The sequence below is a fragment of the Teleopsis dalmanni genome, chromosome 2 (genome assembly GCF_002237135.1).
Source record: "Teleopsis dalmanni isolate 2A chromosome 2, ASM223713v2, whole genome shotgun sequence".
NCBI lineage: Eukaryota > Metazoa > Arthropoda > Insecta > Diptera > Diopsidae > Teleopsis > Teleopsis dalmanni.
The window spans coordinates 75,131,128-75,148,055 of NC_051847.1; the positions used below are offsets into that span (position 1 = coordinate 75,131,128).

At 30.2% G+C, this 16,928-nt stretch overlaps 1 protein-coding gene across 1 annotated transcript in view; it reads left to right on the forward strand.

Annotated features, from left to right (window-relative positions):
* The window catches only part of LOC119685717 (homeobox protein invected), a 72,438-nt gene that overhangs the window by 47,288 nt on the left and 8,222 nt on the right, over positions 1-16,928 (forward strand). Inside the window, exon 2 of the mRNA XM_038100076.1 lies at positions 16,093-16,098. Coding sequence (XP_037956004.1) covers positions 16,093-16,098 — 6 coding nt within the window. The remainder of the gene's footprint in view (positions 1-16,092; positions 16,099-16,928) is intronic.

The window sequence follows — 16,928 nt, forward strand, 5'->3', positions numbered from 1 at the left end:
GAAAAAACTCTAATATCAGAGCAAATGCACACATAGCTTCTAGTTCATGCGTATGTAAGTTTCTTGGTAAATTTTTTCTACTCTTCTTTTTATTGCACACTTACTAAATATATATATGCATGGGTAGGTGAGACAATATTTTTGAATGTGATGCTTGGATTTTGTTTGTGTGCTTTTTTTTTCTTCAAATATATGACTGGCTTCGTGTGCATGAAATGCACAAGTCTTCCAAATTATTTAAAATTTGATTTTTGCTGAACTGAAATTTTATACTGGCTTCATACTAAAATATGATGTTTGCCTATGACATGATGCGAAAACATCGGAGTAGCGCAACTGCAGTTGTTATTAGTGTAAATGCTCTTAATGTGTTTGGCTGTCAAGACTCAGCTATGCCATACAGTAACAATAGTTTCATGAAGAATATTCATAAACACCATATTATACAATAATTGATTATGCTTTATATATTAAGTTTTTATTATTATATTCTTATATTAAATACAATAGAATTATTAACTAAATTTTATTACTTAAATTACATAGAATATAAATCTTATAGATAAATCTTAGATAACTAATTATACATTAACTTAAATTAACTAGAACTATTAACTATATTTAATTGCATATTACTTATAACTGTTTAAAATGAGTTTATTTATTTAGGGTGAATATTTTTGTTTCATTGCTAATTTTTCTAAACATTTATAAATAGTATATTTTTTATTAAAAGTCAAATTTTTGCAATTGTTTTTAATATGCTTGTAAATTTTGCACTATATTAACAACTTTTTAGGTTTAAAAAACCCTCAGTACTGCCATTTAAATAGCATTGAAGATATCATAAAGTTATTAAAAATAAAAATTACTTATTAATTTGATATAACTTATTGAAAGTATTAATTAATATAATTAAGTTAATGTTTTACACAGAAGTTCAAATATTTACAATTTCTTTAATTTTTTGTTAAATTTTACACTATTTTTTTTAAGTACCCAGTTTGATTTAGCACTTTTATTGAAAAGTTTTTTAACAAAATTTCATTGTGGCACCCGTAAATCGGATCCTTAAATCAATTATTGTTATAAACTTTTTTATTTCTTTTTTTTATAGTGTTTGCTAAGATTTCTTTAATACCATTTAAATGGTATTCTGTTTTGAAAAAGAAAGTAAAAGGTGATCACCTTTTACTAAAAAATCTTTCTGACGATCTCTATAAAATGTGCGTTTTACATTTTGAAATTTTTAAAAAAATATTTGAAAAGTATTATTATGTAAATGGCATTAAAAAAATTATAATAAATAGCATAAAAGAAGAAATGAAAAAAAATGTACAAAGCGAAAATTGGTTTGAGGAGCCGATGTGCGGTAGCTATCGCGAAATTTTGTTGGACTTCTTAATAAAACTTTTATTATATAAGAACTCAAAGTGGGTACTAAAAATTAGCCAAGATAATGCAAAATTTAAAAATAAATTAAAAAAATTGTAAAAATTTATATTTATGTAAAAATATTAGTCTAATAATATTTATGAATGATTAGAAAAATTAACAATAAATAATATTATTCACCCTTATATAAATAATTGTATTTTAAATAGTTATAAGTAATATGCAATTAAATTTAGTTAATAGTTCTAGTTAATTTAAGTTAATGTATAATTAGTTATCTAAGTTTTATAGTTGTATTCTATATAATTTAAGTAATAAAATTTAGTTAATAATTCTATTGTATTTAATATAAGAATATAATAATAAAAACTTAATACATAAAGCATAATCAATTATTGTATAATATGGTGTTTATGAATATTACTGTATGGCATAGCCGAGTCTTGATAGCCAAACATATTAAGAGCATTTACACTAATAACAACTGTGGTTGCGCTACTCCGGTGTTTTCCATCATGTCATAGGCAAACATCATATTTTAGTATGAAGCTAGTATAAAATTTCAGCAAAAATCAAATTTTAAATAATTTGGAAGACTTGTGCATTTCATGCACATGAAGCCAGTCATATATTTTAAGAAAAAAAAAAGCACACAAACAAAATCCAAGCATCACATTCAAAAATATTGTCTCACCTACCCATGCACATATATATTTAGTAAGTGTGCAATAAAAAGAAGAGTAGAAAAAATTTATCAAGAAACTTACATACGCATGAGCTAGAAGCTATGTGTGCATTTGCTCTGATATTAGAGTTTTTTCTATATGATTTTGTCCAAGCAAAATACAACATGTTCGCTATTGGTTTGATTGCTGACTTCCCTAACAAAATAGCATTGATCATACATAAAATAATAAGTTCGATTGTTTATACGTTTGAACAGACATGTTTTTCCCATTGCGTGTACCTTTTCAGAATTCATGATTTTTTTAACAGAGGCAAATTACATGTCTTTATATTTCTATGTTTTTGATTAAGATTTGGACGATGTGAAATAGCTTGATTGTTCACATTTTACAACTTGTTTTAGTTTTACTTGTGGAAAATTTATTCTCAAGAACTGCATTCGATATTTTTCGTTTTAAATCAGTTGATTTATATATAATAAACTCATTTGTATGAAAGCTCTTTGTATGGTAGATTATCCTCATTAGCGGTCTTAGTGAGTTAATGCCCAAATGAGACAAGTGGAAATATGGCATTATTTTATCAGGTGGCATGCCCATATAAACTATGGTTTCAAAACGGATCCCTTTTTACGATATGCGCAGGCACTTAAGTGTACATCTACATCATCCATATATCTATTTCAGAGAAATATTCAACAATTTATATCAAATTTTATTTAACTTAAGTGTTATGTGCACAACAGAAGATAGATCGCATACATTTTTCTATCATAGTCTCTGACTATATGGTTGAAGTTAGGTATATTGATCTCCCAGCTTTTAAATAATGAATAACTTTGTGAAAATAGGTCAAATGTTAGTAAACTAGTCTCCCACTTTTAGAACTAATAAAAGTCCATACATTCACTTTTTGAGTATAGAGTGGACGTAGCTAACGTGGACTTTCAATCTTTGATCTTTGATTTGACAATCACTTTTAAAGAATTCAAATAGATCAAGTCATCAAGCTGATTGCATTAGTTTATTATGAATATGTTATCAAATATATCAAGCGTATTACTATGAGTATATTTAAGTAGCGCTCACATAAAATTACTGGTAAAAATGAGCATAGATGAATAAGCATAGATGAGTATATCTCAATATACATTATTAAAAAAATATATTAATGATAAATAATTGAATATAATAATTTAAGTTTCGACAAATCCAACCTTAACTTTGTTTTTATGATAATGAATTTTTTTCCTTATTGTTTTAGAAAAAATAAATTAATTCTGAAATTCCATTAAAAACAAAATAACGTAATATTAAGTTGTAAGGGCTAGGAGTTCTTTCCAGCGGTTTCATTTATGTTTTCGTAGTCTCATGTCTTTTCATAAATATTCCTCTAATAGCCGCACAGTCCATCTACGCCTGAGTGCACAGGCATTAATTAAATGGTTGTTTAATTGATTAATATACCCTCAGGAGTACTTCGCCAAACGTACTCGTCCGTGGATGTGTTTAGTACAAGAATCTATGCACTGCAGCTAAAGCAAATACACTTGGCAACATATTAAGCTACACTTATACCGCGTTGAATTTATGGCTTATTCAATTGCGCCGTGAGGTGAATTTACTGATTCCAAATCAGGCGCTTACTCGCCTATTAAGATCTCGGAGGCCAGCTATGCTTTATTTTAGTCTTAGTCATATAAATTGTTCAATACGGTGTTGCTTGGCTTCACAATGCCATCAGCAACTTGGTGGTCGAGTTTGAGTGTTTTGCATCTTTGATCCATGGAAGATTGATGTTAATGTTCGAAGGCATGGTGTGAACATTTATTTTCGCATATGCCACATTATTTATTTGTTTTATCTTTCAATTTTATTTCATTTTCTGTTATTCCCTGAAATTGTCCCTTGGCTCGATTGAATGCCACACACGTGATACGCTCAAATACAATATCATTTATATCTATAAATTTACTGCGAAATTGTACTTTTCACTTAATTTTAATAATCTTAATTTAAATAAACAAATAACGTAAACGAATATGTTACATCTTGATTTTCATTGTCTTCACACAAGATTCGAAATGCTGCATCATCTTCAACTTCATCGAAAGCGGTTACTGCAGAAAGCACTGTTAGCATTTTGGGCAATAAACCTCACATCACATAACAGCGCAGCATCATGAAATGTATCTAAATAACCCTTAATATAGTCATAAAAACGTCTGTTATCGATCTACAAATTATTTTGACCTGCCGCCGCCTCTGCTGCTACACTTCGCAGCGATTCGAGTTCCATGCAGACATAATAATTTCTTCTTGCAGCATCATTTTTTGTTGTGAATAAGAAGAGTCTTGGCGATCGTATCTGTTTGATTTCATATTTTTTAAACTGTATAATTCTGGATTAATTTTAAATATTCATAAGTTAACGTTTTGTCTTAATGTTGCTGCCACGACATTACAAACGCAGCGATATTTGAATTTCCAGTTGGGTGGTCCCGAATTATGAATCCGTATTAACCGAGAAAAACCAACAAATCTCAAGAAATTAAAATTAAATAATCGTTGTGTGGTGAATTTAAGGGAATTAAAAATACAAATATTTAAATGTTTTTCATATAAATACTCATATGTAGATAAGTACAAATAATAGTTTATAGTTTGATATGTTCATTAAGAATTTAAGTAACCCATAAAAATGTTCATGCGATTATTTCCTTAATTAAATTAAAAGAGTTTATACTCATCTGTATACGCTGAGGAAGTTTTTAGCGGCTATTAAGAAGCAATTCAACTGAATGCACTTAAATATTTTTAGATGATGATTTGTTCAATAATAATAATGACAATAAAATTATCTTTAACATAAACACTGAATGTGGATTGGTGACTCACAGAGAACGAAAGTAGGACGGTTTACTTGCTCAGATACGCATAATTTTTTCTTGAAGAGAAATAAGAATATGTCTCGCTACGGGTTATAAAGCATTAAGAAATAAGAGAAACGATAATAGTAGTAATTATTTCTTTTAGAGTAGCAAAAATATATTCGCAACTTACGAAAAAAACATGTGAATCAACAACAATACTCTTAAAATCTTCAGAGTTAGGTTTAACTCGCAAATATTTTTACGTCAGCCAAATTCAAAAATCAGTCTATTGTGAATGTTCACTGGAAATATGTTGCAAAATTCCAGTCATCCATTGAAATTTATTAGTTACTTAGTTAGTTAATTAGTCATCCATAAAACACTTATAAGTAAGGAGGTGGAATAATTCAGTGAAAATCTAGATTTTATTCTGAAAAAAGTACATAAACATGCACTTGAATAAGTATATTGAAAACTATAATTTTCATATTTTGACCACAAAAATTTTTCATTGTAAAGCTAATTTACGCTAGATCAAAATTCTTAGAAAAGAGAGGACAATAGAATTTAAATAGAATAAAAAAGTTATATTATTAGAGAAAACTTCGTTACATAGAATTTTGCTGTGGAGAGTTTTCACTCTATTCTTCCATTTTCACAGTTTTGTCGGCCATTGAGAACATTGACCGTTGCTATTGAATAATTAAATACAAGAAATATTTTCAAAAAAAAACTAATGGTGGGTATTTGGCAATACTCGAAACAGCTGTATGATCACTCAAAAATTTTATTGCTTCATAAATAATAAAATTTTTGTTGTTGTAATTAACTACTGTTTAAAATACCATACATATTTCAGCTTAACCGAGCATTATGTTTAGTAGGTGAGTTGGAGTGGCGGCTTTGTTTCCAAATAGCCTATTTAAGCTCCATTAATGGCCCATTGGGGTACCACAGGAATAGCATTGGTACGTACACAGATTGAAAGATCAACGCCGAAAAAGGTAACGACTCCCCAATTAGTTAAATGAAAACCAAATTGACAGTTCTATGAATTTGGCTAAGTCGCTAATATTACAGGCTAACTGTTCGGTCAGATCGGTAAGAAAAGGGGCTCCGAAGATTTTTAATCTTCTCCTAGTTAAAAACGGACACTGGCATATGAGATAGCACATGGTCTTCTCGTTATCCGCAGAGCCACAACGGTGAGAAAAGTCATTATAGGATAGACTCAGTCTCATAACATGTCTTCCTATTTCGTATTGGCCTGTCAGCATAGATACCGTGGTGATGAGCAGGTTTCGTCTTAGTTGAGGTAGCTGACTAAAGCATTTTTTATCTAAATTAGACCAAAACAACCTGGATATTTGACAATGAGTTCATTAGCCCAATATTACTTGGATATGCTTAGGTATTTTTGTTTAATTGAAAGTTTACATGTAGTAATTGGAACACATACATCTGAGAAGTAAATGTCAGGAAGAACAGCGCCTGTCTTGGCAAGCTTGACTGCCTTGCAATTAACATCTGAAATATGTTTACATATGTATGTATGTATGTATGTATAAATGTGAATATATAGTGATGTTGAGATTACTGTTATTTTTCTATCTTGAGTTGTTTTTATACTTTCTCTACTATAATACTAATTTCATTCTTCTATGCAAATATTGCTCTTAATTATTTTTAATTAAAATTCTAAAAAATTTTTTAAAAAACATGTTTTTATTTTTTCATTCTTCATAGACATTGGTAACATGATACTGGGTAATAATGTTGAGTAGTTGTTTCTTAATAAGAATTCACACTAGCATGTACTGATCGATACGTGGTGATCAACGCATATGCCCGAACCTCAGACAGACGACGTGTTCATGCAAATTTGCACTGAGGTGTGAATTATGTGGTTTTATTTCTTAATTTGCAATAACTTTTTTCTTCGTGAACACACTGCTGCTTTGCTATTGCGAAGGTTCTATGAAAAATAATTTATTATAAATAATTTTGTAGACAGATTATGCGTGTAAAGAATAAGTGCGCCCCCTGTTGCAACTTTAGACCAAACCGCATAATATTATTGTTTTTTTCTTGGCAAATTATTTTCAGCTGGCAAAACAAACATTTTTATTAAAATTGACATTTCAGTAATCACAGTCTGGCTGGGCTGCTGCTGCAATCTCTGTTGGCTTGGTGCTTCTGCAATAATTTGCCAAGTGTGGTAATGCAATTCGCACCTTCATTCTAGAAGAAGGGCGTCAAGAGCTGTTGTTGTTTTTATTATTTTTATTATTTTTATTACTATATTAATAAAGTGACTTAGGCTGTTGCTGACGGTGGTGCTGGTAATTGTGGATTATGCATTATTGATTACAGCTTCCCCACTTATTTGTACAACAAAACTATTTGCTTCAATTTCAAGTTATGCCATCAATTTTTAGGGCAACACAGCCAACAGATATTATATGGGTTCTATATGTACTCGTCAGAGTAAATTTCATTTTTCAATCATCAATGTGTCAATTGTCATTGGAGAGGAGCCCGCATGTAATGTATGGCTCTATATGCAGTCCATTGTTCTTCATAATTATTGACAATTGTTTTTTTGTTGTTGTTTTTGTTGGTAACAAAAACGCTTTGTTATTTGCACACGTTTTTGTTGCAATTTGTAACTGAGGTGTGAAAATTTTACGCTCTTGCGCATATCTTGACTAAATTAATTTGTATGAGGTTTTGTATATTGTATGTATATGCAACAGAGATCCCTCATTATACCTTTACCTATAAATTTTAAGGTTTCTCAATTACAATAATCGTTAACTGAGCTTAGGTTACAATTTGTAGTCATATATAATAAAGAGGTAAATTTTTTAGTGGTTTTGACTTAATCTAAGTAGAGACATATTCTTTTACACAAAAACAAAAGAAATTAAATAATACAAAAATCTTAAGTACATTTCTTATTACACATTATTATTTAAATTAATTAACGTTTTTTTAATGAGCACTTGCTCTTCGCTAGTAGGTTTTTTACTTTCTTGTACTCATACGTCCATTGTGTTTAAATGATTATTATTCGAAAGGACAGATGTCTCTTTTGTGAGAGACATCCTGCCATCAAGGCTCAACATCACGGTGCTCTTAACACACGTATTAATTTAAGCGTCAATCAACGCCCCATTGGAATAGTCTGCTCTATTCCGCCGGTACCAATGAAGAAATTCATGCAAGTTATAACTTCCACCTTGGTAAGATGCGAGGCCTACCTACTGACCTCTGCTACAATTTGGGCTGCAGCACCCGGTTTACAACGCACACCACGGCGAATGAATGACAAACAAAACATTCTTCCCGCGTATGTTTGGGTATTAACCACAACCACTTCGAAGCCAACACCAATGGTCAGTACAGCCGAAACTGTCGGGCCATTGACCCCCGAAGTATCAGATAGCATCATCTCTGGTGAGATGTCGCAAGTTGCCGCCCACAACTCACTACCATTTCCACAACTTGCATTAGTGCCAGATTGGCACTGGGGGATATTAGTCCCCTCTTACGACAGGCCATTCTAACCGCGGGAGTATTCTTTTCCCCTCTCCGCAGGGAATATTAGAAAGGACAATAGTACATCTTCATCTATGATATTTGTTGTCTTATGAAGGGAAACCTCTGCTAAATTAACCTCTTTACAAATTATAGCTTATAGGTCATTTAACAATACTTCATGGTTTCAAATTTGAGTCCTCATTGGGATCAACAAAAACCACAAATACGTACTGGAATCGTTTTCTAATAATCACGAGACAATTCTAGACAAAGCCGTTACCTTTTAAATTTATCTATTGGTATATATATCAACTAATCTGTTTAAAGTAGCTGCTGTTAGCTTATCTGAATATAATTGAAGTTATTCATAGAATTAACATTATTCTTTAGTTCGCTATTTCAGATCGATTATATATATTGTGTGATCGATGATATTTGTTGTGTTATCTTTGGAAAAGCTAATCTAGACACAAAATAAGGATATTGATATAATTTTGAATATTTTTGCATTTAGTACTTTAGACTTTATTACTTACATTATGCAGAAGAACTTCCTAACCAAACTCCTGGAGCTTTTGATGAGCACATACCTATCATTATCGATGTGTGTGTTCTGGTGTTGTCTGGATTAGTGGATGCATAAAAACTTTCCAACCAAGCTCCTGAAATTTTTGGCGAGCACATATCATTACCGATGTGTGTGGTCTGGTGTTATCCTGATGGAACACAATTCCTCTCCTATTGTTCAAAGCGGATCGTTTCTGGACCAGAGTCTTGGTTTTTTCAGTCGGTCCAGTTGTTGACAGTACAGTTAGGAAATAAAAGTTTTTCATAGGAGAGCTGCTCATAGTAGATAATTCGCTACAATTTTCACTAAACACCCAACATAACCTTCCTAGTCGTCAATCCTAGAAATGTTTCAGCAGGCTACCCGCGATTCGTCCACGACAGTTTTTGTTTGACCGTTTTATTGTTGTAAGTGATCCAGTTTTCATCACTAGTCACCAACCACTTCAGAAATGATTCGCAGATGAAAATTTGTTCTATTGAATGAGATATTCGGTTTTTTTTCATTAACTCGTGTGACACCCATAAAACACGCTTCTTTTTGTATTCAGTCTTATTCAAATGGTTTTAAACGGTTTTTTGTGCAATCTTTTACTCTTGGGCAATCGAAACAGTGCTTACAAGACGATCGACTGAATAAAGCAAAGGGGTTTACTTAGTACTTTGTAACTTTTATTGGCTTCAGTACATTATGTTGAAGTATTTTTATATATATCTTGTTTGTTTCATCTAAAGATTTCGTTACAGTATTTCAGATTGAGTTTTCACTTCATGTTGCATGTGTTGGTTTAAGTTAAATGCATAAATTGTTTAAAAAGATATATTAAACCATGTTTATTTAGCTAATTACTTTTTTAATTCTTCAAAAAAAAAACCAAAAAGAAAATAAACAAACCTTGTTTATGCTAATTAACTAACTAACTACTACCAGAATTACACGATAAACAGTGTTTTGTCTTGAAGAGAATTGCATGTGTTGACACTTAATGCAATAAGCAGGACAAAATAAAAAATTAAATGGTAAATTCCTAGACAGCCGATTGTGATCAAAGGCTGCCTTCGTACAAGAAGTGGACTCATGTAAATGCGCTGAGGTAAAAAGTACCTAACATGTTCACTTTCCATGCACGTAGTTTCCTCTGCCATTAATTTGCATTAGTACAGCTTTAAGCACTTCTAATGAAGTAATTAAAATTAATTTCAAGTTGAATAATTTAGCATTGCTTTTATACAACAAATCGCATATGAGAAATATCATTGAAATTTATGAAAAATATTTTAAAATAAATCATAATTTCATTGTTTTTTTGTTGCTGTTGAGTTGTTGTAATTGTTGTAACTGTTGTAATTGCGAATAAAAAACTAATATGTCAACATGATCCTCACACCCTATCAAATGTCAATCAATTCCAATATAAAGCAATTGCGTTGGCCAGTATTGAGTGTCGTAGCATTGTCAATCTTAATGCTGCATTGAAACTTGATTGCCGCAGTCAAGAACGATTGAATGTGATGTGCATTATGCAAGCAGTTTTTTTAATCAAATGGAGTAACAATGGAGTATGGCATATAGTATGACAATATATAATTTTATAAATATTTGCTTTTGTTTTTTTTTAGTATTTAGTATTTAATACCTAACAATGTACACTTAATGTTTATAATCTATATAATATATTCGATACTAAATTGACAAAATCGATCGAAATCTGTGATTAACCTAGCAGCTGTCAAAGTTGTTAGCAAATCAAACTCTCATTCATGCGTGTTTTGCTTAAACTCGCTTTCAATATTACCATTTGGCGTTAATTAATTCAATGTCTACCACACCCAATACGCCCCATTCGCACCCAAAACAAACCATTCAACAAGTTGTCATAACATGCGGCACATTAATCCGTGCGTGACTAAAATTTCGTAAAAATGGTCAAAATGAATATGGATTTGATTAATTGTCGTAAGAGAAAATACTCATATGTACTCGTAGATGGGAAAGTCATTAGTGCACTTTCAATTTTGTTTCGACTGACACGTCAACAATGATCACTTAATGAAATATTCAAATCAACGATGTTATCAATTGTCTTCATACATACTTCATTTATTATATATATTATTAAATCTGCTTCTTATAAGAGTAAAAAAAACATAATATACATAGAAGAGAAAATAGGTGCATAGGGTTATAAATATAATAAAAATATTATAAAATGTTAGTTCAAAAACGCAAATGAGAGATCTATAGATGTCTGTTACATATTCTGTGGTTTATGTTTTTGAACTTATATTATATTATAATTGTATTATAATTAATTATTATATATTACTAGCTGACCCGGCGAACTTTGTTTCCCCTTGCAATTAATTTTCCTGGCTCAGCTGAGTTATAATATTTAACCTTTAACCTTTAGCATTTTAATGCGAAAATTATTTTGAATTGATTTTTTCTTTTGATCTACAAAAAGTCCACATGCATTACTTATGTTACAAATATTTTCATTTTACTTCAAATCCTTATAAGCACTACATTTTAAATTAAAAAAGGTTTTTTTAATATTATATTAACAGTTTTATTATGGGCTAAAATGTTAACTTAAAGCTAATTCATGAACAATATTTTTTGTTAGGCCATTTTAAGCGTATACATATAGATCAGAAGGTTATCCAACACGGTAACATGCAACATATAGTTGTCCATGCGAAAAACAGATTTTCCAAATTCAGTCCACATACTTTTAATGTTTGACCTGATCGCAAATGGTATAACAAAATGAAAAGTTGAAATCGTTTGTAAACGTACTGGAATTCACTCGATCTCTATAATTGGTTTATGCGATCTAAATAAAATACTAATTTTATAATGCGGTAGATAACCACAATAAAGCATTTGTTACGGAGTCAAATAAAAAACTTATGAAATATTGGTAATGTGACTAATCTGTATCCAAAAAAAATCTTAAATGCACTAAAGTTCATGCAATGAACAGTCTTAAGATTGATCTAAGAGTAAGATAATAGCTTCGTACAACAACATCAAAGTATAGCATGACAAAATCACAAATTTATAATTGTAATAATTATGTAATAATATAAAATAATTCTTGAAAAAAACACGGAATTTGTAAAGATTTATAGATAACACTATACAATTCTCCAACTCAATACTATACTGAAAAATTATTTGCTATTAATATGTGAATATGATTACAGGCATAGGTGTGTCGCTGACACTCTCTCGAATAAAACTAATATATATGTATTCATACTATTCTATAAATGAACAGAAGCGTATAAACACTATGTATGCTAACTGACATCTAAGAGATAAAAACAAGAGATGTTCATCAGTATTACATTTTATAGAACAAATGATAATAATATACTTAAAAAAATAAATCGAATTAGGATATATAGAATATAATTAGATATAAATATATATTTAAAGTCCACTTAATGAACACTATACTATGACCGTTATAGTAGTAGTTTAAATATATCTGAAATTATTTAAAATGACATTTCATCTTTCATCCTCCTTTTGTTAGTTATGTATTCGGGGTCAATTGCTTTTTGGTTTTACTTACTTAGATCAGTGATTTCATATATTCCAATAGTAAAAAAATCCAAAAGAAATAACTGACCAAGATAACCGATCGTGGAGACAAATTCACAAAACCTTCATGTTGAACTATGATCGGATCGAATAATTTCTGCAATAACTACATTATAGAGCGCAGTGCAGCACTTTACACCTTTTGTTAAAATCAAATTTATTGCATAGTAATATTATTTAATTTGGAACCAAAAACTAATGAATCGTGGGTCTGTAGTGCTTTGTTTGACTGTACCGTGCATCTTTGTAAAAATACTTATCTATAAAACACATCAATATCCATTCTGTTAAATTGGCAATATGTACTAACCATGCTAACCAGTTGTCAAATTGTGTGCTACTAGGAACGGTGTTGCCAACCTAAAAACAACCTCTGAAGACAATATTTTTTTGTTGATATATCGTTAATAATAAGCATTTGCAGTTCATGTTTGATGTGAACATTTTGAAATTTTATATTATTTTTATTATATTATTTCTGATATATAATATTAAATCTACTTATATTACATTCATTTTGTTACTTATAAATTTCAATGATACAATTTAAATATTTGTTGCTATTTCAAGTATGGAAGACCTCACACATACAACTATTCTACAGCTCACCATGCCATATAAAGAAAAACACGATTAGCTTGCTTCTTAATCAAGTGGCAATTCATTAATTGCCTGATATGGGAAAGTCACACCGTTGAGTCTTAAATTGTTGAGCCATAAAATTGCAATAATTTATATTTCTTAATACGTCTTGAATGTACTCGTATCTTTGCCGTTGTACACCTGATTTTTTCACTGCATCTAATCAAATTATTTTTATTTTTTTTTTTCGATAATTTGAAAGACTCCTCGGTATTTGCAATACATGTTGGATCAAGTCAATGTAGTCGTACATTTTTGTCATGCTCTACTGTGTGATTATTGTTGATTAAGACATCTTCAAGTTTTGTAATCAGTTTTCCAAATATTGTCTTTTCTTATTTTCTTTAAATATTTTTAGTTTTTTTTAGTTTCGAATCATAATTTCGATGCTTAGATTTGGTCCAACACAGGTAGGCCTTTCGCTAAATTTACATTCCATGAAATGATCAATTTACATAAGTTTTTTTTATGTATTCATACAATGTTTATTTGCTTTAGTAGTAAATAATTGTACTAATAATACTGAAAAACTCTGTTGGAAGGTGTACATTGGTCGGAGTATTCACAATTTTAAAAAGGAATTGTGTACGTTCAATAAGTAGCAACTTGATTTGCATTTTTCAAAACTATAAATATATATTAGTAACACTTCAATTGCTTAACCCTGCATATTATTATTATTATTTTTTTTTTTTTTGTGGTGAGGAGGTGGAATGCTTTATGCACCGTCTAACCGACCGTCGTCGGAATGGTGTGCCCGACTCCCTAACATTAATATGTAGTATACGGACTAAAACACCCCCTCTTCAGCGAGGCTTATTCCCCCTCGGAACCGCTTTCGCATTACTTCGAGGAGGGTCTCTTTTATGTTGACATTTCAAGCCATGCTCTCTTGATTTTCGATCTGCGTCCAGACCACCACTTTTCATCGCATTTTCTTGGTGTCCACTCTATTTATTATATTTCTTATTCTAGTTTCTAGTTCTCCTTTCTAGATCTAATTTCTTCGTTTTGAGAACTTGAATCACATATGACTCTATCGTTCGCCAACTCTCTGAGTTCGCTTTCATCTAACCCTGCATATTATGATACAACATATTTCAGCATAGTTAAAAAGAAATGGTAAAAAGAAAGTTTTATTTTTGATCATCTGGATGTTATATTCCGAATGTTGAGTTCTGAACATTTTTTCACATCAGTTTTTTGTAATTGTATGTAATTTGCTCTCTAGACCCCGTTGCACTCTATTTAGTTCGAATTATAGAAAATTCGAGTTAAAGAACTTCGGGTTATGGAAGTTTGATTGAAGTATGTGATAAGTGAATGTTCTTGTGTTGTTCAATCCAATCCATAGTTTTTATGAGATTTTTTGTTATCATGGCTCTCAGTTGGCCAACATGCTTAGTCTTACCACTCTTTTAAAGCCGTGTGTACGACCAATAAGCGTTTCCATGAAATAAAGAATCATTGTCATAAATTAAGTTTATTAAGTATATATTTCGATGAGAATTTAAAAATAAAATTATTATTTGTTTTCTGTTCAATGTCCATTTCTATGTCGATTTCATAAGCACTTATATGTCATGAAATTTTGTCAGCACATCAGTGAAACATCTTCCCGTGAGCAAATGGTCTCACTATAAAAACCAATTTTTAAAATATATACTTGGGACATATACACATGTATAATCTCAACTAGCGGAACAAAAACGGTCAAATGCTAATACTTTCGGATATTTAAATACATTATCTACACAAATAAATCAGAACTTTCCAACTAAAACTGATTATATTTCCTATTTAAATTATTTAAAGGGTCAGTCCACCCCCTTTTGAATAGCTGACATGCACACGTGACGGAATGCTGTTGTTAAATTGTTAAGTTCTTACAAATTTATTTATGTACTTCCAAGTACTGCTTCTGTATCTCAATATGCTTTGAATTCCCTTATCTTCACTACCCGGCATAAGCTTTAAAATGTCCTATCCCGATGATGGTTTGAAAAATCTTACCTTCGATTTGAAAGGAATATTAGTGAAACTTGCTGACAGGTTCAAGGTTTGATATTTGCTCGAATACTTTCGATTTGCTACTCACTCCAGCAACAATGAGTGTGAAATTTAAACCCAGATAACACCAGTCACACTCTTTTTGTGCCTCCTCGTTGGGGTGAGTGAATTATTTCGTTAAGGTCCTGCGTGTGAACACGTGTTCAAACCAATTGTTTTGTTGAGTTTTTTATTTAATTTAATTTTGATTTTTTTATTGTTGTTGTTGATATTGATGTTTTTTAAGCTTGTTCCGATTTTTATTGCTGATTTGTTGTTTTTGGACGGTTTCTGTGCCTTCGGTGCTTTGGGTGCTTTGGTGACAAAATTGATTTGTTCAATTTTTCCAACGATTAAACTTGGAAAATCGCGCGTTGTAAAATTAGTTTCGGTACATTTATTTTAAAGGTTGTTTTCCTTAAATTCAGGATATCTTATCTCTCTCTCTGAAGCAACGCGAAATTTGTTAATGCCGACATATAGCTAAAGAGTTGGAAGAGGGGGAAGAGTTTTGTGAAGTGTGTTTTGACTGTGAAAGTTTATTTGTTGTGTTTATTTTTGAAATTTTTTCACGTCTATAAGGAGTAACTTTTTCAACGTTTCTGTCTGCTCAGGAATTTAATCATTTCTTCCCGGTTCCTTTATTTATAAATTTATTTTTTATTTATTTTTATTGATTGTTGTGAACATATTTTAATCGATTTTCTTTCATTTTTCTTTACAGGAAGAAGTAAGTTCAACAAAAGTTATTTTAAACATTTGATAGGAAACAGTGAGTATAAAAACCTTAAAGCCGTTAAAGTAAATTGCTATACAAAATTAGTATACATAAGAATAACAATATTTATTCAAGTTAAAATTTAAATAAATTAAATTTTTAAAATAAATTAAATAAATTAAAAATTAACTTTTAATTTATTAGTTTTTAATTAAAATTTAAAAAATTATTGCACTAATTTTTTAAGATAATTATTTTTGACGTTTAAATGCAACATATGATATATATATCGTTTGAATATAAGTAAATAGCGGGACTAAAATAGGTTTTAGGCAAATATTTTACCAAGAAATTACATTATATCAGTATCTAATTTTAGTACGACTGAACGTTTGTTTCTGAGTTTTATAAAAAAACTTTATCGTGATCGTATCTACTATTTATTGTTTTGTTAAAAAAACACTTATCAATATACTAATCAAATTTGCTGCATATTTGGAGCGTGAAATGCTATACAGTATGGTTTTTAAGATAATATGATAAAGAACTCAGACATCTTTAAAAACAATAAAATAAAAGTTGCATTGAATCACTTCAATGTTGATTCCATTACATTACCAGTCTTCGAGTTTGACATGCAAATGAACCAATAGAATATGGAACAAAATGTGAAAAAAAAATTAAAAACCATATCAAACACTCTCAGAGATCAAGGTATTACCCATAATTTTTCCCGTTACCTACAATTAGGTGCACACTCAGAAAAATAATTTGGTTAATTTAACCAGATTTTAACTAAATCTCAGATCAATATATTCATACTCGACGTATCATATCAGTTT